At 42.4% G+C, this 24,313-nt stretch overlaps 1 protein-coding gene across 1 annotated transcript; it reads right to left on the bottom strand.

The window, feature by feature from the left end:
- Nucleotides 1-20,054: 20,054 nt before the first annotated feature.
- LOC140121249 (uncharacterized) lies at nucleotides 20,055-22,717 on the bottom strand. Its single transcript, XM_072140610.1, has one exon. It carries the CDS (start codon nucleotides 22,702-22,704, stop codon nucleotides 20,599-20,601), a length of 2,106 nt encoding a protein of 701 aa, XP_071996711.1. The 5' UTR covers nucleotides 22,705-22,717; the 3' UTR covers nucleotides 20,055-20,598.
- Nucleotides 22,718-24,313: the final 1,596 nt, after the last annotated feature.

The following is a 24,313-nucleotide window of genomic DNA, read 5'->3' as shown; positions in this document are numbered from 1 at the left end:
TACACACTTCCACTACGTCAAGAAGGTCATCATCACCCACAGACTGTGACTGGTGGAAAACCTGGGCATCGGAAAATTGCTCAGCAGCAACCGGACAAGTGGTTTGTGACTGTGGGAAGGGTCCAGAAAACAGTTCCTCAGAGTATGCCGGTTCAAATGCCAAATTTTCCTGGGAGGGGGCAGACTGGGGGGGAGGAGGCTGAGGTGCAGGAGCTGGAGGAGTGGGGATTTCGGTGACATGGGTGGACTGCGTGGAAGACTGACTGGTGGTGGACAAATTGCTCGAAGCATTGTCAGCAATCCACGACATCACCTGTTCGCACTGTTCTGGCCTCAACAGTGCTCTACCACGAGTCCCAGTAACTTCAGACATGAACCTAGGGAGTGTAGCTCTGCGGCGTTCCCCTGCTCCCTCATCAGCAGGTGGTGTCTCACCCCGCCCAGGACCACGGCCTCTGACCCCTGCAGTAGTTGGACGCCCACGTCCCCGCCCTCGTCCTCTACCCCTAGCCCTCGGGTTAAACATTTTTAAAATGAGAGTTATAACTTTTTTTTTTTTTTTACTTCTTTTTGTTTTTTTTGGTGTTTTTTTGTGTTTTTTTTTTTTTTTGTGTTTTTTGTTTTTTTTTTAGTTTTTAAAACCAAACAATCCTATCCTATTGCTATGGCTATTTTCTAGCCAAGTATCAAAGGAAGCACACTACTATGCCAGATGAGATGACACTGAGTTATTGCCTAATAGAAATCCAACCCCTACTGAATTTTGCCACTTCGGCCTTTGCTATGGATATGTGCGCCACTAAGCGCAGAACACAGCGGTCGCAAGTCTCACTACAAATTGCTCAGAATTGGCAAGTACATGCACTGCAGAAACTACAGCCACCAGCAGATCAACCAGAAATCAAATATATAGAACGCTACTGTAGGCTTCAAGAAGCTGTTTGTATTCTCCTATGGCTATTTTCTAGCCAAGTATCAAAGGAAGCACACTACTATGCCAGATGAGATGACACTGAGTTATTGCCTAATAGAAATCCAACCCCTACTGAATTTTGCCACTTCGGCCTTTGCTATGGATATGTGCGCCACTAAGCGCAGAACACAGCGGTCGCAAGTCTCACTACAAATTGCTCAGAATTGGCAAGTACATGCACTGCAGAAACTACAGCCACCAGCAGATCAACCAGAAATCAAATATATAGAACGCTACTGTAGGCTTCAAGAAGCTGTTTGTATTCTCCTATGGCTATTTTCTAGCCAAGTATCAAAGGAAGCACACTACTATGCCAGATGAGATGACACTGAGTTATTGCCTAATAGAAATCCAACCCCTACTGAATTTTGCCACTTCGGCCTTTGCTATGGATATGTGCGCCACTAAGCGCAGAACACAGCGGTCGCAAGTCTCACTACAAATTGCTCAGAATTGGCAAGTACATGCACTGCAGAAACTACAGCCACCAGCAGATCAACCAGAAATCAAATATATAGAACGCTACTGTAGGCTTCAAGAAGCTGTTTGTATTCTCCTATGGCTATTTTCTAGCCAAGTATCAAAGGAAGCACACTACTATGCCAGATGAGATGACACTGAGTTATTGCCTAATAGAAATCCAACCCCTACTGAATTTTGCCACTTCGGCCTTTGCTATGGATATGTGCGCCACTAAGCGCAGAACACAGCGGTCGCAAGTCTCACTACAAATTGCTCAGAATTGGCAAGTACATGCACTGCAGAAACTACAGCCACCAGCAGATCAACCAGAAATCAAATATATAGAACGCTACTGTAGGCTTCAAGAAGCTGTTTGTATTCTCCTATGGCTATTTTCTAGCCAAGTATCAAAGGAAGCACACTACTATGCCAGATGAGATGACACTGAGTTATTGCCTAATAGAAATCCAACCCCTACTGAATTTTGCCACTTCGGCCTTTGCTATGGATATGTGCGCCACTAAGCGCAGAACACAGCGGTCGCAAGTCTCACTACAAATTGCTCAGAATTGGCAAGTACATGCACTGCAGAAACTACAGCCACCAGCAGATCAACCAGAAATCAAATATATAGAACGCTACTGTAGGCTTCAAGAAGCTGTTTGTATTCTCCTATGGCTATTTTCTAGCCAAGTATCAAAGGAAGCACACTACTATGCCAGATGAGATGACACTGAGTTATTGCCTAATAGAAATCCAACCCCTACTGAATTTTGCCACTTCGGCCTTTGCTATGGATATGTGCGCCACTAAGCGCAGAACACAGCGGTCGCAAGTCTCACTACAAATTGCTCAGAATTGGCAAGTACATGCACTGCAGAAACTACAGCCACCAGCAGATCAACCAGAAATCAAATATATAGAACGCTACTGTAGGCTTCAAGAAGCTGTTTGTATTCTCCTATGGCTATTTTCTAGCCAAGTATCAAAGGAAGCACACTACTATGCCAGATGAGATGACACTGAGTTATTGCCTAATAGAAATCCAACCCCTACTGAATTTTGCCACTTCGGCCTTTGCTATGGATATGTGCGCCACTAAGCGCAGAACACAGCGGTCGCAAGTCTCACTACAAATTGCTCAGAATTGGCAAGTACATGCACTGCAGAAACTACAGCCACCAGCAGATCAACCAGAAATCAAATATATAGAACGCTACTGTAGGCTTCAAGAAGCTGTTTGTATTCTCCTATGGCTATTTTCTAGCCAAGTATCAAAGGAAGCACACTACTATGCCAGATGAGATGACACTGAGTTATTGCCTAATAGAAATCCAACCCCTACTGAATTTTGCCACTTCGGCCTTTGCTATGGATATGTGCGCCACTAAGCGCAGAACACAGCGGTCGCAAGTCTCACTACAAATTGCTCAGAATTGGCAAGTACATGCACTGCAGAAACTACAGCCACCAGCAGATCAACCAGAAATCAAATATATAGAACGCTACTGTAGGCTTCAAGAAGCTGTTTGTATTCTCCTATGGCTATTTTCTAGCCAAGTATCAAAGGAAGCACACTACTATGCCAGATGAGATGACACTGAGTTATTGCCTAATAGAAATCCAACCCCTACTGAATTTTGCCACTTCGGCCTTTGCTATGGATATGTGCGCCACTAAGCGCAGAACACAGCGGTCGCAAGTCTCACTACAAATTGCTCAGAATTGGCAAGTACATGCACTGCAGAAACTACAGCCACCAGCAGATCAACCAGAAATCAAATATATAGAACGCTACTGTAGGCTTCAAGAAGCTGTTTGTATTCTCCTATGGCTATTTTCTAGCCAAGTATCAAAGGAAGCACACTACTATGCCAGATGAGATGACACTGAGTTATTGCCTAATAGAAATCCAACCCCTACTGAATTTTGCCACTTCGGCCTTTGCTATGGATATGTGCGCCACTAAGCGCAGAACACAGCGGTCGCAAGTCTCACTACAAATTGCTCAGAATTGGCAAGTACATGCACTGCAGAAACTACAGCCACCAGCAGATCAACCAGAAATCAAATATATAGAACGCTACTGTAGGCTTCAAGAAGCTGTTTGTATTCTCCTATGGCTATTTTCTAGCCAAGTATCAAAGGAAGCACACTACTATGCCAGATGAGATGACACTGAGTTATTGCCTAATAGAAATCCAACCCCTACTGAATTTTGCCACTTCGGCCTTTGCTATGGATATGTGCGCCACTAAGCGCAGAACACAGCGGTCGCAAGTCTCACTACAAATTGCTCAGAATTGGCAAGTACATGCACTGCAGAAACTACAGCCACCAGCAGATCAACCAGAAATCAAATATATAGAACGCTACTGTAGGCTTCAAGAAGCTGTTTGTATTCTCCTATGGCTATTTTCTAGCCAAGTATCAAAGGAAGCACACTACTATGCCAGATGAGATGACACTGAGTTATTGCCTAATAGAAATCCAACCCCTACTGAATTTTGCCACTTCGGCCTTTGCTATGGATATGTGCGCCACTAAGCGCAGAACACAGCGGTCGCAAGTCTCACTACAAATTGCTCAGAATTGGCAAGTACATGCACTGCAGAAACTACAGCCACCAGCAGATCAACCAGAAATCAAATATATAGAACGCTACTGTAGGCTTCAAGAAGCTGTTTGTATTCTCCTATGGCTATTTTCTAGCCAAGTATCAAAGGAAGCACACTACTATGCCAGATGAGATGACACTGAGTTATTGCCTAATAGAAATCCAACCCCTACTGAATTTTGCCACTTCGGCCTTTGCTATGGATATGTGCGCCACTAAGCGCAGAACACAGCGGTCGCAAGTCTCACTACAAATTGCTCAGAATTGGCAAGTACATGCACTGCAGAAACTACAGCCACCAGCAGATCAACCAGAAATCAAATATATAGAACGCTACTGTAGGCTTCAAGAAGCTGTTTGTATTCTCCTATGGCTATTTTCTAGCCAAGTATCAAAGGAAGCACACTACTATGCCAGATGAGATGACACTGAGTTATTGCCTAATAGAAATCCAACCCCTACTGAATTTTGCCACTTCGGCCTTTGCTATGGATATGTGCGCCACTAAGCGCAGAACACAGCGGTCGCAAGTCTCACTACAAATTGCTCAGAATTGGCAAGTACATGCACTGCAGAAACTACAGCCACCAGCAGATCAACCAGAAATCAAATATATAGAACGCTACTGTAGGCTTCAAGAAGCTGTTTGTATTCTCCTATGGCTATTTTCTAGCCAAGTATCAAAGGAAGCACACTACTATGCCAGATGAGATGACACTGAGTTATTGCCTAATAGAAATCCAACCCCTACTGAATTTTGCCACTTCGGCCTTTGCTATGGATATGTGCGCCACTAAGCGCAGAACACAGCGGTCGCAAGTCTCACTACAAATTGCTCAGAATTGGCAAGTACATGCACTGCAGAAACTACAGCCACCAGCAGATCAACCAGAAATCAAATATATAGAACGCTACTGTAGGCTTCAAGAAGCTGTTTGTATTCTCCTATGGCTATTTTCTAGCCAAGTATCAAAGGAAGCACACTACTATGCCAGATGAGATGACACTGAGTTATTGCCTAATAGAAATCCAACCCCTACTGAATTTTGCCACTTCGGCCTTTGCTATGGATATGTGCGCCACTAAGCGCAGAACACAGCGGTCGCAAGTCTCACTACAAATTGCTCAGAATTGGCAAGTACATGCACTGCAGAAACTACAGCCACCAGCAGATCAACCAGAAATCAAATATATAGAACGCTACTGTAGGCTTCAAGAAGCTGTTTGTATTCTCCTATGGCTATTTTCTAGCCAAGTATCAAAGGAAGCACACTACTATGCCAGATGAGATGACACTGAGTTATTGCCTAATAGAAATCCAACCCCTACTGAATTTTGCCACTTCGGCCTTTGCTATGGATATGTGCGCCACTAAGCGCAGAACACAGCGGTCGCAAGTCTCACTACAAATTGCTCAGAATTGGCAAGTACATGCACTGCAGAAACTACAGCCACCAGCAGATCAACCAGAAATCAAATATATAGAACGCTACTGTAGGCTTCAAGAAGCTGTTTGTATTCTCCTATGGCTATTTTCTAGCCAAGTATCAAAGGAAGCACACTACTATGCCAGATGAGATGACACTGAGTTATTGCCTAATAGAAATCCAACCCCTACTGAATTTTGCCACTTCGGCCTTTGCTATGGATATGTGCGCCACTAAGTGCAGAACACAGCGGTCGCAAGTCTCACTACAAATTGCTCAGAATTGGCAAGTACATGCACTGCAGAAACTACAGCCACCAGCAGATCAACCAGAAATCAAATATATAGAACGCTACTGTAGGCTTCAAGAAGCTGTTTGTATTCTCCTATGGCTATTTTCTAGCCAAGTATCAAAGGAAGCACACTACTATGCCAGATGAGATGACACTGAGTTATTGCCTAATAGAAATCCAACCCCTACTGATTTTTGCCACTTCGGCCTTTGCTATGGATATGTGCGCCACTAAGCGCAGAACACAGCGGTCGCAAGTCTCACTACAAATTGCTCAGAATTGGCAAGTACATGCACTGCAGAAACTACAGCCACCAGCAGATCAACCAGAAATCAAATATATAGAACGCTACTGTAGGCTTCAAGAAGCTGTTTGTATTCTCCTATGGCTATTTTCTAGCCAAGTATCAAAGGAAGCACACTACTATGCCAGATGAGATGACACTGAGTTATTGCCTAATAGAAATCCAACCCCTACTGAATTTTGCCACTTCGGTCTTTGCTATGGATATGTGTGCCACTAAGAGCTAAACACAACGGTAGCAAGTCCCCCTGCTAATTCCTCACAAAATGGTAAAAGATGCAAATTAAAATAAAAAAAGTAGAACGTTATTGTAGCCCTAAGAAGGGCTGTTGGGTTCTTTGAGAATCACTCCTGCCTAACAGTAAGCTAATAGAACACCCTAACGCTTTCCCTGACCAGCAGCAGCTCTCTCCCTAGCGGCATCCAGAGACAGAATGATCCGAGCAGCGCGGCCAGCGGCTAGTCTATCCCAGGGTCACCTGATCTGGCCAGCCAACCACTGCTATCGACGTGTAAGGGTACCACGTCATGCTGGGTGGAGTGCAGAGTCTCCTGGCTTGTGATTGGCTCTGTTTCTGGCCGCCAAAAAGCAAAACGGCGGGAGCTGCCATTTTCTCGAGCGGGCGAAGTATTCGTCCGAGTAACGAGCAGTTTCGAGTACCCTAATGCTCGACCGAGCATCAAGCTCGGACGAGCATGTTCGCTCATCTCTATTTATGATTTATTAACCCTTTTGGAGAATGTCCTGGTAAAATATATTATGGCCAATATCATTGCAGTCTATCACTGCATTCTATCTTCTGTTCACACCCCTTTGATGATGATGTTCTGTTTGATATATGCAACTGCGCACTAATAAACGGGAGGAAGATTCTACATTTACTAAGAGACTGATGTGTCTTGGGTCTGTGCTCTCGTCCCAATACCTGGCAGCCATGAAAGAGTTAATTTGAAAGTCATCTTGCAATGGGGGGTTTGAGCCCCAGATAAAAATATCTGACAAAAAGTAAAGGGATATAGCATCACTTCCTGTTAAGTTCAGCCCAACTGCTAAAACCTACACTAATAATCGTAATGTGTAACTAGTGCTGTAGCAGCTTCCTAGATTTTCTCAGAGGTGTTCCCATCTACTTGCTGATCAGGGAACTACAACATAGTCCCATCCATTTTGTATTTTCTTTAAATTCTTCACGTACAAATGGACAAGGAGACTTTGCAGGCATCTGCATGCATACTGTACACATAGAACTGTTTTCTTTACACTGATCTCATGTTAAAGCTGACTATGGTCTTGCTGACACTCTTTCAGAAATGTTAATCCCTCTGTCATAGTTGGAATACTAAACGTTCTTTGGAACAGCAGTGACAATCACCTTTCTTTGAACTGTGAGAGAAGTAGAAGGACTTGATACACATTCCTACTGTTCTTAACCGTCTTAGTTGTCGATTCACTGAGCTTTTAAGAAAGAGCGAAATCTGTGCTTAAAGCTAGATATTAAGTGGTTAAGCTTTTCTTTTTACAAGGTCCGTATTTGTTAAGTGTTTCAAAAAAATTGTCTTACTGTGTATTTAACGGTAGCAAACGTGTAAAGTTTCGCTTACTTTCCTTACTTTTGCATCCTGACGCTCACACTAAAGTCGGCTATGTGCATTTAATCAGTGTCAGTTGTACCATTTCGATTTTGACAGGATAAGCCAAATGGTAGAGGTCTTCGAAAGAGGAATGGATTGGATTTTATCATGTCTGAATTCTCTTAAAATAGAAGTGGTACTAGTTGATTTTAATAAATGAATAACATATAAAATAAATGAACAAAAGAAAATCCTAAATAAATTAATTAATTAGTGTTATTAACCTTTTACCAATCACCAATTCTTCTAGGTACACCTCCAAACAGATTTTTCTTTACTTGGCACAGAGGTTGTTATAAATATCTTGGAGAACTAACTCATATCTTCTACTGACACATTTTTACACACAAATTTATGCACTGACATATACATTTATAGACTTACATAGTTCTCTTCCACTAGCTGTACACTGCAGGGATTAAAGATGAGAGATTCCTAGTGCTGTCGTTCTGCTGTCCCCTCCCTCGCCTCCACATTTTTTGGATAGCAGATGGTATAAACATGAAGAAGGAAAACAAGGATTAAAACAAGTAAAAATAACTTCTTTATTGTACGTATTCAAAAAAGCATTAAGGTACAATAAAGAAGTAAATTTTACTGGATTTGCCAAAATCCTTGTTTTCCTTGTTCATATCTGCCAATCAGTTGAAGTGCCAGTGTTTGACCCCACTACCTGTCCGCAACTAATCAAGCAATAAAAGTTTTCTAGCTTGATATTTCATGTAAGGGTATTTATCATCCCTCCAACTTTTTCTCATAGTACTAAGTTTATCTTATGTTTCCTGTTCTTGACCTTCTGATTTTCCCTGTAGACCCAGACTTGCCTTTGACTACAAAGTTCTTTGGCCCAACCTATGTTCTGACAATCCAACTAGGTTAGTATCTGACAAGCCCTTTTATTGATCCCCAGTGCTTCACATTCAATCTCTCTCAGGCCTAGGCTGACACTTACCTCCAACAGGACCACTTTATAATAAAGTACATGCAAACAGGGTTCTAATATCAAATCTCTTTCACTGTAGAACCTTTTATGATGAAAAAGTGTACAAAAGGAGATAGATGAAATATAGGGGAGATTTATCTTTTCTGATTCTTGTTTTCCTGTCAGTCTAGTTCCATTTTTGTCTTGTTTTTAAGTCTAATTTTTCTTAGGTGGATTGTGTTAAATTGGACATCGATGTCTAACATCGATGCTTGGTGTGGAGGATGCAACTTTGTAAAAAAAAAAAAAAAAAAGCTGCAAATTCACATGGGACACATTTGTCCTGCTTCTTCCTTCCAAGTTCACCACCTGAGACCAGGAGAGCTATTGCATTCATTTTTGTTACTTTTTCAAAAATTGCAGATGCCCAATACAACTAACTTTAGTCTAAACGGCTGTGTGACTTTTTCTCACTATTTGAAAGAAAAAGAAATCTTCCCCATAGTGTTGAGGAGAGTTGTTAAAAATTTTTGAGTCTTAAAGAAAATCAACCATTTGAAAAAAAAAAAAATAAATACTCACCTACACGTCTTGATGTTTATCCCGGCACTGTACTCCGCTAGTCTTAACACCGCGGGATCACCTAGCAAAAACCTATATTACCAAGCCGGAACAAGGGGACAAGATGTCCGGTTGCTAATTATGTGCGCCCCTGCACCTCCCAGCATTGGAGAGGGTGGTGACGTCACGTGATAGATATGAATTCACTCCCTTCATGTGATGTCACCTCCCTCACTGAGCATGGGAGAGGGATGTCACCGAGCTCCGGGCTGTTAATTATGACTTTCTTTTCTAGGTCATCCCTGCTGTAGTAGAAGACAGCAACGGGATCAACATGAAGAGGAACGGAGGTGAGTATTTCCAGGTGTTTTTTTTTTTGTTTTTTGAAATGGTTGATTTTCTTTAAGCATCTGCTTCATCTTAATCCATAAAGGAAACTGTTCTAAGGTTTGTGAATCCCTAAATCTGTTGCCCCCAAACCAGTCTGTTGCCTTGGTTGGCTGAAGTTGTTCCTTCTGATCAGGGGCAGGCTGGGAATTTAAAGTGGCCCTGGAACAACTCTAAAAGTGGCCCATTTTGTGGGTGGGGTCAAAACAAGTAGGCATTACCATGTGATGTGGGTGGAGTTTCCAAACGCCACACAAACTGTTGATAGATGTACAGGAATAAAGCCTCTTTTTTAAAAGAACACAACTTAATAACGCCTTATATATACAAAAAATACTACTACGATACATTCTCTGATAAACAAGATATAACCACTATGTACAAGAATATAACTACTATAATACTGCTCCCCTGTATAAAGCCAGCCAGTCAGCCTCTGTATACAGCCAGCCAGTCCCTCCAGTATACACCCAGCCAGTCCCCCAGTATACAGCCTGCCAGCTTCCATATATATCCTTCCAGCCTCAGTATATAGCCAGCCAGCACCCCTGTATACACCCAGCCAGTCCCCCCAGTATACAGCCAGCCTGTCCCCCCAGTATACTGCGAGCGAGCCCCCTCTGTATACCGCCAGCAAGAACCACAGTACACCGCCACCTAGCCCCCCGGTATACAGCCAGCCCCCCGGTATACAGCCAGACAGTCCTCCAGTATACACCCAGCCAGTCCCCCCAGTATACAGCCAGCCCCCAGCACATGAAAATAATAAACTATGTACTCAGGTCCGCTACTTTATCCAGTCCTGCTGGCAGCGCCAGGTCAATGCACGCTAGCCGTATACAGCCTATGACATCAGCTTCTTGCCGACATCATAGTCTCTGCACCTGACCTGGCACTGGGGGCAGGACTGGATAAAGTATCAGACATGCCGGGAAGCATCAGAAAGGTGAGTACATTGTTTACTATTTTTATATACCCGAGTATAAGCCATCTTATACTTGGGTAAATACAAAGATGCAGACCGGCCCAGACCAGATCCAGACCGGCCCCACACCAGCCCAACCCAGTCGGCCCAACAGGATTTCCCCCAGTGGCTTTAATGGCCAGTCAGCCCCTGCTTCTGATGGTACTGGGGTAACCAGCTTTGCAAAAATCCCAGCTGCATAAGGACCTGTTGCTGTATAACTACCAAAAAAGGCCACCTGTGTATACAGTAAAACTTCTTTCTACCTACAGCCCTAACTCTCAAGTGAAAGTATAACCTTAGTATTTAGTCAGTGACTTTCCAGGAAAAATAGCTTTGTTAAAGAATTCAGGTAAGTGAATGAGATCAAAAGGGCAGGTTTCCAATTTAAGCCATTTGTCTTGTTTTTTTCCTCCTCTCAACTTACCACTTTAAAATTAAATTTAGGTACACAACAACATCTTGACTTGTGAGGAGTAAATATCGTCAAGATGCTGTTCCTGGAGATTAGGATGACGGCATAACACTTCATGTTGTTTTAAGGACTGCATAGTCTGGATTCCCAGGTGCACTAGCTGGAAAGAAGTCAATACATGTAAGTACCATAGTCCATATATCATGTGTTTTATATGGTAAAATTGCTTAGCTGGCAAAAAGCCATTTTTAATTTGGTATTATCAAAAACATGAGCGATCATTTCTGATAATTGTTCTTATAAAGCATGGCTTATGGTAAAAAATGAAGATCTTGTGATGACAATTTAAGGCTAAGGAGAGGATCTTAACGTTATAATCACATCACTTAAAACTACTAAATAACCCTTTCATCTGGTAATCATAAAGATAATGGAGCGTAGGACATTTTAGTGTGTTATCTAGTGAGAATAGCTGTGTAATTATATAGATTTGTGGGAAAATGTTTAACATAAGTTGTTATTTGTGATGAGCGGACCTGAAACTGCAATGTTCACACTTCAGCCAGAAGTTCCTATTAGCATTCACCCCTCCCCTCTCTATAGAAATACACGGCGTACAGGCCATGCACACAAGGTAACATAGGACATGTCCTATCTTTTCCCCGTGTACGGAGCGGCACACTGCCGTACGTATGTGGCACCATATCGCTCCGTGCACCCATTGCCATCTATGGGGGACTTATGCACAGTCGCAAGCTTGTAGTCATACATACGTCCCCCATACGGTCATGTGAATGTGGCTTGAAACTGTATGATAAGACAGATCCTTACCCTTTTCAGTGCTGAACTGGCCAGCAGTTCCAGCTTCAGTATTGAAGCGTTTACCCATGGAGATTCTCCACATTATCCTGTCCTCTCTTGCATTTGTCTTTCAAGGGCACCCTGCTGCCAACTTCTCTTGCTATGCATGGTAGTGTCACTCCTTTGGCCTTCATCTGGACAACCTGCTGCTGGAGGGTTTCAGTCACTCTGGAATGGCACGCCATTTATGCACAGTCAGTGAAAACTGGAAAATTTGACTGCCAGTTAAATAGGCTTTGTCAGATAGCCAAGTGCCAGATTAATACCTTAACAACTTGCAGGTATCTGCAGGTAACTTGCATGTATATAATTTTGCTCAGTTTTCTTTTTCATTGTTCTCATTTAAAATTTTAATCTGTGCTTTAGAAAATACACAGTTTATGAAATAAGCTTAAAATACTGATATTTTACTCCTGTTAGGATATATTGGTAGGGGCCAATATAATAGCCTTGACATTTAGGAAATTGTGTGTTGTTCTCTAATTATGATTTGTGATTTCTCCCACAATTTTGCATTTTCTATAGCTAGATACCTTTCCGTAAGTCATCCCTCTCCAAGACTTCACATCTACTTGTATACGTGGCATCGTGGGAAACGTTTGTTTAATATTAGACACTGGGAGCCAATAGGGATACACGAGAAGAAGAGGCTGCCGGGGGTAAGTATTAAGTTTAGTATTTTAAAGGAAACCTACCATTTAGAATGGTAGGGGTAAGCTGTCAGTACCGAGCACCAGCTCAGGGTGAGCTGGTGCCGGTACTTACTTTCGTTAGTGTTATAAACCGCGGTATCGCGGTTTTAACACTTTTTAAACTTTAGAGCAGAAGGGGCTTCGGCGCTGCGCGCGAGCATGCGTGCGCAACATCTCCGCTGTTTCCTATGTAGGCGCGCGCACGATCGTGTGCACGCAGCGCCGAAGCCTCTTCTGCTCTAAAGTTTAAAAAGTGTTAAAACCGCGATACCGCGGTTTATAACACTAACGAAAGTAAGTACCGGCACCAGCTCACCCTGAGCTGGTGCTCGGGACTTACAGCTTACCCCTGCCATTCTAAATGGTAGGTTTCCTTTAAGAGGGCTTTTCTGCCCATTTTATTCTTGAATGGGGCCTCAGCTGGCCATTTTATTGATGAGGGGGACTCTCAGGGATGTTGCTAGCGTTGTAAAAGATCCAGGACCCCGTTGCATTTGTAGCAAATTCTCATTACTGTCCACTACTATACATAATCCCCCTCACATGTACTTGCACCAAAAACAACTGTACTTATCATTTTCAGCTACAGAAGGTAATGCTCCCCAAATGTGACCTCAAATGTACTAATGCAACCTACACTTGATGCCTGTGGCCTCTACTAATTCCCCCCCAATGTGACTTGCACCGAATAATGCCTTCTGATAGTGACCCCTTTATAATTATGCCCAATGAAAAGAAACCCCACACTAAATAATGTCCTCACCAATAAAAATAACCCCATACTGAATAGTGCCTGTATAAAATCACCCCATACTGAATAGTGCCCCTAAATAAGTAATGTCCTCACCACCCCCACATGTAATGTCCCCATAGTCATCACACTAAGTAATGTCCCAACAGTCCTCACACTAAGTAATGTCCTCATAGTCCAGTCCTCACAAAAAATAATTTCCCCACAGTCCCCAGTAATGTCCCCACTTCCCCAAGTAAGTTATGTCCTCAGAGCCCCAGGAAGTTATGTCGCCACAGTCCCCCTAATAAGGTGCCCCACGCCCCCCAGTAATGTGCCCCACAATTCCCCCAAGCAATTTGCTCCACAGTGCCCCCCAGTAATGTGCCCCACAACGCCCAACAGCAATGTGCCCCACAGTGCCCCTCCAGTAATATTCTCCACAAGGCCCCCCAGCAATGTGCCCCACAGTGCCCCTCAGTAATATTCTCCACAGCGCCCCCCAATAATGGACTCCACAGCCCCCCACAGTCCCCCAGTTAGGTCCTCACAACCACCCACAGTCCCCCGTTAAGTTCTCACAGCCACCCCAGTTATGCCCCCCAGTTCTCCAGTTATGTCCTCACAGGCTCCCTAATGTGGTTCCGCTTCACAACAGTAATACTCACCTTTCTTCCTCTCTCATCACCTCTTCTTTGTGTGCAGGATGGCCTCGGTGACATAATCATACTGCGTCTCCTGCTCCCATCAGTGTAGTCAGCTGCTGGGAGTAGGAGGTGTGGTGACATCACCGTGTCTCCTTCTCTCTGTAGTGGAGTAGGGAGCTTATTGCCACATGCTTCACTACAGTACTCTCCTCTATCACAGACAGAGGCGATAGTTTGTAAGGGATGCCTCGACAGCAGGACAAGAGATATTTTCCCCAGGTATTTTGACCTAGCAATGCCCCTTAGGACTCTGCTGAATTTTTTATTACTGAGGGGCTCTGCTGGAAATTTTATTGATGAGGGGACTCTCCTGGACATTTTATTAAATTGCAGCTGCTGCATTTCCCACCCTAGGCTTATACTGGAGTCAATAAGTTTTCACATTTTTTGTGGTAAAAGTAGGTACCTCGGTTTATACTCGGGTCGGCTTATACTCAAGTATATTCGGTATATTCTTGAACCATAGATTCAGTAAAAATCTGGCATTTTATCTACAGTATATGATATTTATTTAGGGTATAGGGGAAAACAAGACCCCACAGATAAATAACAAATAACCCCACCAAATAACAAATGAAAACCATTGTGCAAGCCAAAGTGCCCCAGAACTAGCCAGTGTTTAACATAACACAGCAACTTTCACTAGACTTCACAAAACTTATCATTCCATGCTCCAAGCAGAAGAAGAAAAGTAGCTCAAGAATCTCAAAAAAGTATAAATTAATAAAGAAATGGGTGCACTCCAGCCATCATACCCATCCATGACACAAGTCAGTACAGTTTATTCCCTTTCATAAAAATAATTAAATTCAATTTCTGGTTTGAAAATGACCTTGCACAAGGGTTAGAAAGATCGGGCTACCATAGATTTAACATTTATCCCATAGGTCTCAAAGAAAACTCCAAGTATTTACCTTCTTACAGGTTGTTTTCTCTACATATCACTTATCTAATATCCTTGTAATGATACTAATCTAGAAACCAAGCAAGTGGTGTGGATTATTGTTAGAGTCCCCTTTTATTTGATGTGGGTCTGAATATTTATCCACAGTTGGTGGTGGTTCCTTATATGATTATTTCTGAAAATAGAAATCGATTGGACATTGACTGCGAATCTGGGACAAAGCTTCAGCATCTTTAAGCCATAGTCTCATATCCCTGGATAATGCTGGTTCTCTGGTGAAACATGTTGGGGGAGATCTGAATGTTTGTTTTTGTTAGTCTGCATTAAAAATTTCGGGCTTACTTACATTTTATTACATTTAACCGAGAACAAAATAAAATATACAAATATATCTATAATAAGTTGTTGTCAGTACAGTATCTATTTTAAGCATAAAGGGAATCTGTCAACAAATTTTTACAAGTAGTGACAGGTTCCCATTGAGCCCTATTAAATGTGTGTCCTGTTCATCCAGCCCCTCCTGTCTACTGCTCCCCATGTTCCATGCTTCTTCACAGCATGTCATGTGACCAGGATGATGACATCTGAGGTCCTGTTACATTTGTTATGTCTACCCCATGTATGTATCTGATCACATGAAATCACAGCATGTCTCCATGGACTTTTACTCCTACCCATCCTCTATGGAATTCTACTTCTCCCCATTCTCCAAGGAGGCTGCTGTGATTTAATTTGATCAGATACATACATGGAGAACATGTTGCAAATGTAACAGGACCTTAGATTTCATCCTGGTCACATGACTTTAAGTGCCCAATGATGTCACAGAACTCTCTCTCTCTCAATGTTCCATACAGCAGAATAACATAGCACTTAGACCTGGCAATCAGAAACAAAGAGACAAGGCAATACAAGTAAATTTTAATATGCAGTTTAACATCAGTTGAGTTTCATAAAAGTTTACAAACCAATTTTTGTAACATTGAAGCCATGGAAAGGAACCATTTAGGGATAAGGGAAATTCTTGTAGTTTTTGATAAAGTCTGGGTTAATTTGCATGACAGCTTCTCTCTAATAAAGTCTCAGTTTCTGTTGGTTCGCCAGGAATTGCGACTATTCTCCCCCTTATGCTACCTCCACACCAAGTAGACATGGAGAGATGTGTAGAGGACTGTATCTGGCCTCTGCAGCTCCTGACACAGGTCATAGTGCAATTGTGTGCCATTCAGGGCCTGGCATAGAACTGGTCAGCCGTCTTCCAGATATATCCGGATGCTAGAACCTCTTGATAAAATGTCTGCAAGCAAGGGGCAGTGATAACAGCAAGCACTGGCACATGATGTTCCAGTGTTTAATAAATTGCCTTTGATATGGTCCACAAAATACCTCTGAATACATCAAGATTTCCATACACTTAAATGTAAACATGCACATAATCACAATGAATTCAATGTGATCATTTGTAGATATATATGTATATATATTTCTTAGGCTACATGGAAAAAAATTACGGATCCACGGTCAATATGTGCTCCCACACCAATGATAGTGAAAGGCCTGTCCAGGCCAATACAGCCACTAATAGGACCTACTCTGAGTTTTGCAGATACATTTGGACACATGGAAATCACAGCTGTGCGCATGAGCCCAAAGAATTATGTACATGAAGCCTTACAGATGGGTAAGCTCACTTGTGTCTGGACAATACTATTGATATATATTCTAGAAAATTGTTTGCTTTCAAAGACGTAAATTAACTGGCAATGATCGGTTTGGAGTGACATCTCCTATTGAAAAAGTCTTGAAAGCAATGATAGATCTTGTAACTATTGGTGAAAATACCACCATGCTAATGTAATGATTTGTAGTTGTCGTACAAGCTGTTGCGTTAAGTTCATTTCCATTCCTTTGCGATATAGGAAACAATGCAAAACCATTCGGGTCACCTTCATTTATACATTTTCCAAAATAGGTCAAAAAACAATAATCGTGCAGTCCTAACACTACCTGTAATTAACAACCCTACATCAAATGAGATTTCCTATAATAACTGAAATACATTTATTTGATATAAAAGTTGAGGTATTGTAGGGTATGTGTAACAGCCACACACTCCAGACCACGATGGGCTAGCAGGGGCGAGTTCTTTTAGGATTCTGAGGGTGTGTAGTTTAGGGGATATTAGGCCCAGATAGATAAGCACATGTTCCACAGTCTCTTTGAACAGTTTATTCTCAGCAGTATGAACACTTCAGACAACAATCACAGTAATAATAATCCAAGACAAGTTCTAGGGGCAGTGACTTCAGTACCTGATGTATGAGGCTGAGGTGTCTCTGTGCTCCAGTGTCCTCCCTCTGCACATGTCTCTGGATCCTCTGTAGCTTCTGCAGTGACATATATTCATTCTCTCTGTCCTGTAGAGAAATATCTTGTGCTTCCAGTTCTTTCTTATGTGCAATTAATGTGCAATCTCTTCCCAGCTTTACTGAGGTGTTTCTTGCTGCAGATTCTTGCACTACAACCCAGACACAGACCTGCTCTGCACTACAACAACTCAGACACTAGGCCTGGTCTGCACTGGTCTCTGCAAAATGTAACAATATTGTGTGATGTCACTACAGCAGCTTTGTTTTGTTAACTCTATAGTTGCTGTGTAGTAGTGTGATACACATGTGTATGTGCACAGTTTAGCTGTGTTTGTGAGGCAGGGATCTAGAGATCATGATACCTCTGTTTTCACTGGGCTACACTCTTCCCCTCTGAATTTAATGTCGTCCTCGACATCAGTGAGTTACACTGGTGAAGACAGGGTTGGTTGGAACTAGTCTTCCCAGTTTTGTTCCTGGTATAGGGTTGTTACCCTTGGTAAGGCTTCCTCTGGGTAGTGGACGTCTACACTTCCAGTGGTCCAGTTGGTAAACTGGTTTAAGGCATGTGAACCAGGTTTCCACCGTCGTAGGTGTGTATTGCTCGACCTGTCCTTTTTGTGAGGTGACAAGGGAGGTGATGACCTGACATATTAACAGATGTAGGTTTAAACAGGTTACAGCAAAAACAATAACATCCTATTCTATAAATTCTAACTAACATTCTCGAAGAATTTCCTGCTTAAAGGAGAAAAAGAATGTTAAAGATGAATTAAACATTGCATGAATATATATAACAGTTTCTTGAGATCTTGTTGGGTTGGTCTGTTGTTCTTTGAAGCTTGAAACCTTAGCTAACACTAACTAACTGATAGAACATTTGTATGTCCTTAGTCCATCAAAAAAAACTATGAGAAAAAGGATTCAAAAATCAGTGTTCAAAAAGGTGCGGAAAAACAAGTGCTTGGTAGGTACCACTCAGGTTGTAATTCCTGGGTAACAGGTAATGAAACTTGTTTTAATTGAACAGTTCTTGGTACGGCACTTGGCTCACCCAATGTGTCATAGGTTAAAGTAAGAGGTCTTCTTCTTTCTCTTGTAGAAGATCTGGTTACAGTCTCAGGTATTGGATCATCAGCATCAACTTCTGGAATCGGTTCAAGTTCAGGTTCCTGATCTGGTTCAGCTTCTGGTTCAACTGTAGTTGGCTCTGGTACGATTTCAGTACTTCCAGGAGTTTCTTCACAAGATGTTTGTGGTGTAAACTCTGAGGCTTCAGGGTTTAATGTATTTCTGTTTTGAAGATTACTGCTCCTAGTAGGCATTCTCAAGATGTAAGTATTATCTTCTTCATCTGAGCTGTCAAAGTAATTATCTTCAGGTTCTTCAAGTGTTTCTTGAAGTTGAGGTCTTCTTGAAGGTTTGGAAGGTTTAGGTTGATTCCTTAATTCAAGATTGAATTTATCTGGTGGTAGGTAGTCACAAGGCAATAACAAGTTTCGGTGTAGGATTCTTGTTTTATTGTTGTTTCCCGCTTCTGGCTTCACTTCATATACAGGACTATCTTTACTCCTTCTTCTGACAACAACGTAGATTTTGTCTTCCCAGTAAGAACGAAGTTTACCAGGTCCACCTTTTTCAAGTAGATTTCTGACTAACACTCGGTTTCCAGGTAACAATTCAGCTCCATGACATTTCCTGTCATAGTGGTCTTTGTTTTTGTGTTGTCCTTCAGTGGCAACTTTAGAAGCTATTTTATAGGCTTCAGTCATGCGTTGTTTCCAAGCACGAACATAGTCAGGGTAAGTTTTGTAAGTGTCTGAAACTGGTGTATCAAACATAATGTCTATTGGAAGACGGGGTGATCTGCCAAATAGAAGATAAAAGGGTGAATATCCTGTGGCTTCACTTTTGGTACAATTGTAGGCATGCACCATCTTAGACAGTGAATTTTTCCAATCTCTTTTCTCTTCTGAGGTAAGAGTTCTCAACATGGATAGTAGAGTTCTGTTGAATCTTTCCACTTGGCCATTTCCTTCTGGATGATATGGGGTGGTATGTGATTTCTGAATTCTACAGTATCTTCCAAGGTGATGAAAGAGCTGATTTTCAAACTCTCTACCTTGATCATGGTGGAGCTTGGTTGGAAAGCCAAACTTGAGGGCAAAGTCATTGAAGATTTTCTCGGCAGCAGTTCTCCCAGACTTATTGGTAGTTGCATAAGCCTGTGCAAACTTAGTGAAATGATCCATGACAACAAGGATGTATTCATAACCTCCTTTACATTGTTCTAGATGTAAGAAGTCAATGGACACCATCTCAAACGGGTAAGTTGTTGTGATGTTTCCCATGGGTGCTCTGATAGGTTTATGAGGGCGTTTGTCTTTTAAACAACCACATTCCTTGGTCACATATCTTTCAATGTCTTTCTGCATATAAGGCCAAAAGAATCTTTCTCGAATTAGGTTAGTTGTTCTTTCAACTCCTAAATGACCCATGTCTTCATGGAGTTCTCTAAACACTGTATGGTGGTAGACTCTTGGTAACACAAGTTGTGAATTGGGTCCTCTCTTTCGATGTAGAATCCCATCTGAAGTCAAATAGAGCTTAGGCCACTCCTTCAATAAAGTATTGATAGCAGGTGACTCAGCTTCTCTCTCTCTTTTGCTTGGAAGTCTATCTTGACTTAGATAGTGAAGTACTCTTCCAATAACTCTGTCTTCTTTCTGAGCCTTTCTGATTGTCTCTTTAGACAACTGGCGAATAGAAACAGTAGAGTCCAATTCCTGATCCTTTACAGTTATTTCCACGGCAAGAGGACACCAGGTGGGGATGTATTCCTCTTGTTGTATTTGAATGGCTTGAACAGTACTCACAATGTCTTCCATTCCCACTTCTTCTGAACATTGTTGCATGTAGTCATCTGGTTCAAGTGGCATTCTTGACAAGACGTCTGCATCTGTGTTAGACTTGCCTGGACGATATTTAATACTGAAATTAAAGTCTGCTAGTTCTGCGACCCATCTTTGACCAGTTGCATTTAGTTTTGCTGTGGTTAGGACATAAGTCAAAGGATTGTTGTCTGTGTAGACCACAAATTCTGGACTGTAGTATAAGTAGTCTCTGAATCTTTCACAGATGGCCCACTTCATAGCTAGGAATTCTAACTTCCCAGAATGTAAATGGTAGTTTTTCTCAGCTGGTGTTAAAGTTCTTGACCCATAACCAATAACTCTTAGTTTTCCATCTTGTCTTTGGTACAGGACGGCTCCTAGTCCTACTTGAGAAGCATCACAATGTAGGATGAATGAAGTGTTAAAGTCAGGGTATCCCATAACTGGTGGTTGGATCAAACAGTCAACTAGTTCCTCTAGCACTTCTTAGTGATGAGAAGTCCAGTTGATAGGTTGTTGGGCAGAAGCTGATATTCTTCCTTTGCTTTTAGGTCTGCTTTGTTTCTTCTTTTTGTCCTCTGGTGTCACAGCACTAGAGGTGGAGTTTCCTGACAAGAGAGCATATAAAGGAGATGCAATCTTGGAAAAGTTCCTAATGTAAGTTCGGTAGTAGGAAAGGAAACCTAGAACCTTTCTTAATTCTCCTACTGTAGATGGAGGTTTGTCTTTCAATGCTTTCACTGGAGCAATTTCTTTTGGATCCATTATATAACCTTCTCCGGATACAATCTTTCCAAGATATCTGACCTTTCTCTTGAAGAGCTCACATTTTTTGGGTGTCAGCTTCACTCCATGTTGTTGATAACGTTGTAGAACAGTTCTTATGTGTTCCACATGATCAGCGAAGGTCTTACTGTGGATGAGGTTATCATCCAAATATGGCTGGCAGATATCATCTCTCAATCCTTCCATACAGGCTTCCATGCTTCTTTGAAACTCGGCGGGTGCATTGCTGAGTCCAAAGGGAATGCGAATCCACTCATAGAGACCCCAAGGAGTAATGAAGGCAGTCAATGGTCTACTGGCTTCTTCAATAAAACCTTGATGATAGGCCTTGCCTTGGTCTAGGACAGAGAACCAAGTGCTTCCGGACAAGCTGTCTAGCATATCTTGTATTCTGGGTAGAGGATGACGATCTGGTATAGTCTTTGAATTTAATTCTCTGTAGTCACAGCAAAGTCTAAGAGTTCCATCCTTCTTCCTAACACACACAATGGGAGAGGAATAAGATGATTTTGACTTCTGGACCCATCCTCTGTTGATAAGGTCTTGTAGGTATTCTTTAACTTCTTTGTGTAGGGGTTTTGGTACTCCTGTATACCCCTTAGTCACTGGTGTATTATCTTTAAGGTTGATCCTCATCTTCAGTGAAGGTATACAACCAACATCAAAGTCATCTTTCGCAAAGGCATGACATTCTTCTCTCAACATCCGTCTTACCATCTGTTGTTCTTCTGCTCCCAAATGCTCTAGGGAAACCGGTGGATCCCAATGTTCTCTCGATGAAGGTGTCTGTTTCTCTTGTTGACAGGTGTTCACTCTAGGAGATGATGATGCACTCTCAGGTGGTGAATGGATTGGTCTCACATTGGCTGGGTAAACAGTCTTGATATCTTCAAGATGTCCCAATGAAGTTCTAGGATCCAATTTCACTTCATGCTTGGTGGAATTCATAACTAGCACAGTCACTTTGGCAAAACCACTATAAGGAACGCTTACCACAGTCTCACCTGTGATGACTCCTTCAGGCAGCTGAGCAGGATCTTGAGGAACAAACAGCATCTTCTGTGGCTTTTGTCTTGGTCCCACTCTGACACCACACTTCACTCCCACTGCTGTATGAGCAGGAATGGTAGTTGAACGTAGGCCTATCCTTACCTCTCGGACTGACACAGTTGTTTCGGCCTTCTTGAGAGCTTGCACCACTCTCTCTGCTGCCCTGTTAGGTAATGCAAAGGATGTAGACACTGAGTCCACTAGTGGAGTGTGACTCTTGGTTTGGTGAACCACTTCAGCAATCACATTGTAACCAATAATAGGTTCTTCTGCGACTCGCTGGTCACTAGTAACCAAGAAAGGTACTGACAGTTCACAAGAATTGTTCTGCTTGGCACACAATTGAAAGGTAACTTCAACCCATCCTAAGAAAGGTATTACAGTCTGATTTGCAGCTCTTCCACTGAATGGGCCAGAACCTACCAGTTCTTGTACTGACCTGAGTCTGGTGTGAGGTAGGTATTGTCGCCTCCACTCTTCATTCAGGATACTGACTTGAGCTCCTGTGTCCCACAGAGCTTTAAAAGGAAATCTATCTAGTGTGCACTGGATCATGCATTTTTCTCCAACCAGGTTAATTAGTTTAGGCTGGTCTTCTGACATGCTTTCTTCTGATGGTGCATAGCCTAAAGAAGTGTCACTATCAATACTGGTGACTGAGTAGTTTCTTCTTGCTTGGAGTTGTTGAAGACGGTCACACACTTGGGGATAATATTGGCGCAACCTCTCTCCATTCTGAGTAGCTTCAAAAGACATAGCATGGTTTGTGTGGTTAGTTTGGGACCTCTTTGGGGTTGAGGTTACTGGTTGTCCCTCACCAGCAACCCTCTGCCTTTTAACTGCTTGAAACGAGGTACTCTACAGTCTTTAGAAAAATGTCCTTCTTCACCACATTTAAGGCAATGGCAACAGGCTCTAGCTTGATTGGAGTTTATGCAATCTTCACAAGCTGGAGGTGGTCTGTCCACCGGGGGTGGTTTGTGTTGAAAGACTCGACGTGTTCTCCTGAATCTCTGTTCTGGTTCTGCTCTTAAGGCTCTTTTCACTTCAGCCAATTCTGCTCGAAGATCACTCACTACTGCTTCCCAATCAGTTGGTGTTACTGTCGCTTTAAGTAGTGTTTTGGAGGTGATTGGTGCTTGGTTAGGCACAAGATCAGTTTCTCTGACTTCTCCTTGTGGCACACCCACCGTTTTAGGAGGAGTCACCTTGGTGATTTTGCTTGCAGAGTGCTTCTTTAATTTTTGTTCTCTTTCTGATTCAAGGCTGACAGCATCATTCAGTTTCTCAATTAATTCCTCATCTGTTATGTGGGGCACTTCCAGATACCGCTTCAACTGGAACTTGATGTTTTCACTTAATAAACCTGTCCAAACAGATCTGAGAAACTTCTTCTGGATTAAACCTGGATCAAATCTTTCTTCTGCTTCATCTTCTCTGGATGCAAACAAAAGCCTCTCTTTAAGCACAATAGCTCTGAACAAGAAGTTTTGAGGGGATTCTCTGATTTCTTGAGAGATATTGATCAGTTTATGGTAAAGGTCAGATGTGCTTTCTTCTTTGTAATGTCCCTTTAAGATAATTCTGAGTTGGGGTAAAGTCAGATTATTTTTCATTTCCAGCATATTTCTGAGGTGCAGTCCAGGACTGATGGCTTTCACTACTGCCTCAATAATTTCTTCATCACGGTATCCTTTCTGGACTCCCAAATCTATCTGATGAATAAGATTAGTATAGGACAGTCTTTCCCTTTCCTCTCGCTCCCCAATCTTGCCATTTATTTTAAACTCTTTCCTGATGGTGATCTCAGGAGTAGGACTGGTTCTCTTTACTGGCTTAGACTTGCTTGGAGATGGACCAGTGCTAAATACGCCTTCCAGTGTAGTAGCTGACTCTAACACAGTCTGTTGTCGGGCTTGAACCTGTTCCTTTAATCCTTGCAGCACCTTTTGTGGGGATGACAGGTCCTCTTCAGGCACCAAACCCTCATCTGAGTTACTAGTTCCCAGGCTTGCAATAAATTGGGCTAGTCTCTGCAAAAACACAATCACAGTCTCTGATTCTTCACTCTCCACAGCTTCATCTAGGGTGCAATTAATGGCTGTGATAAGATGTCTGCGGGTGCGTGCTTGATTAATTCTGTCCTCTGGCACCTTGGCTTGTTTGGCCACTGACACCAGTTCTGCATGGGTTAATGGCAGGAGAGACCTACTAATGGCATCTAACTGTTGCTGTATGTCCATGGCTATTGTTAGGACAGCAAGGCACTTTCTCTTTATACACAGTTCTGAGATTCACAAGCGGTGTACTGTATCTTTAAGACATTCTGGGGCATCCCAAATCCACTCAAAATCCGCGTACGGGC

The sequence above is a fragment of the Engystomops pustulosus genome, chromosome 3 (genome assembly GCF_040894005.1).
Source record: "Engystomops pustulosus chromosome 3, aEngPut4.maternal, whole genome shotgun sequence".
In the NCBI taxonomy this organism is placed as follows: Eukaryota; Metazoa; Chordata; class Amphibia; order Anura; family Leptodactylidae; genus Engystomops; species Engystomops pustulosus.
The sequence above is the reverse complement of the archived record's forward strand: the minus strand, read 5'-3'. Positions and strand labels throughout refer to the sequence as shown.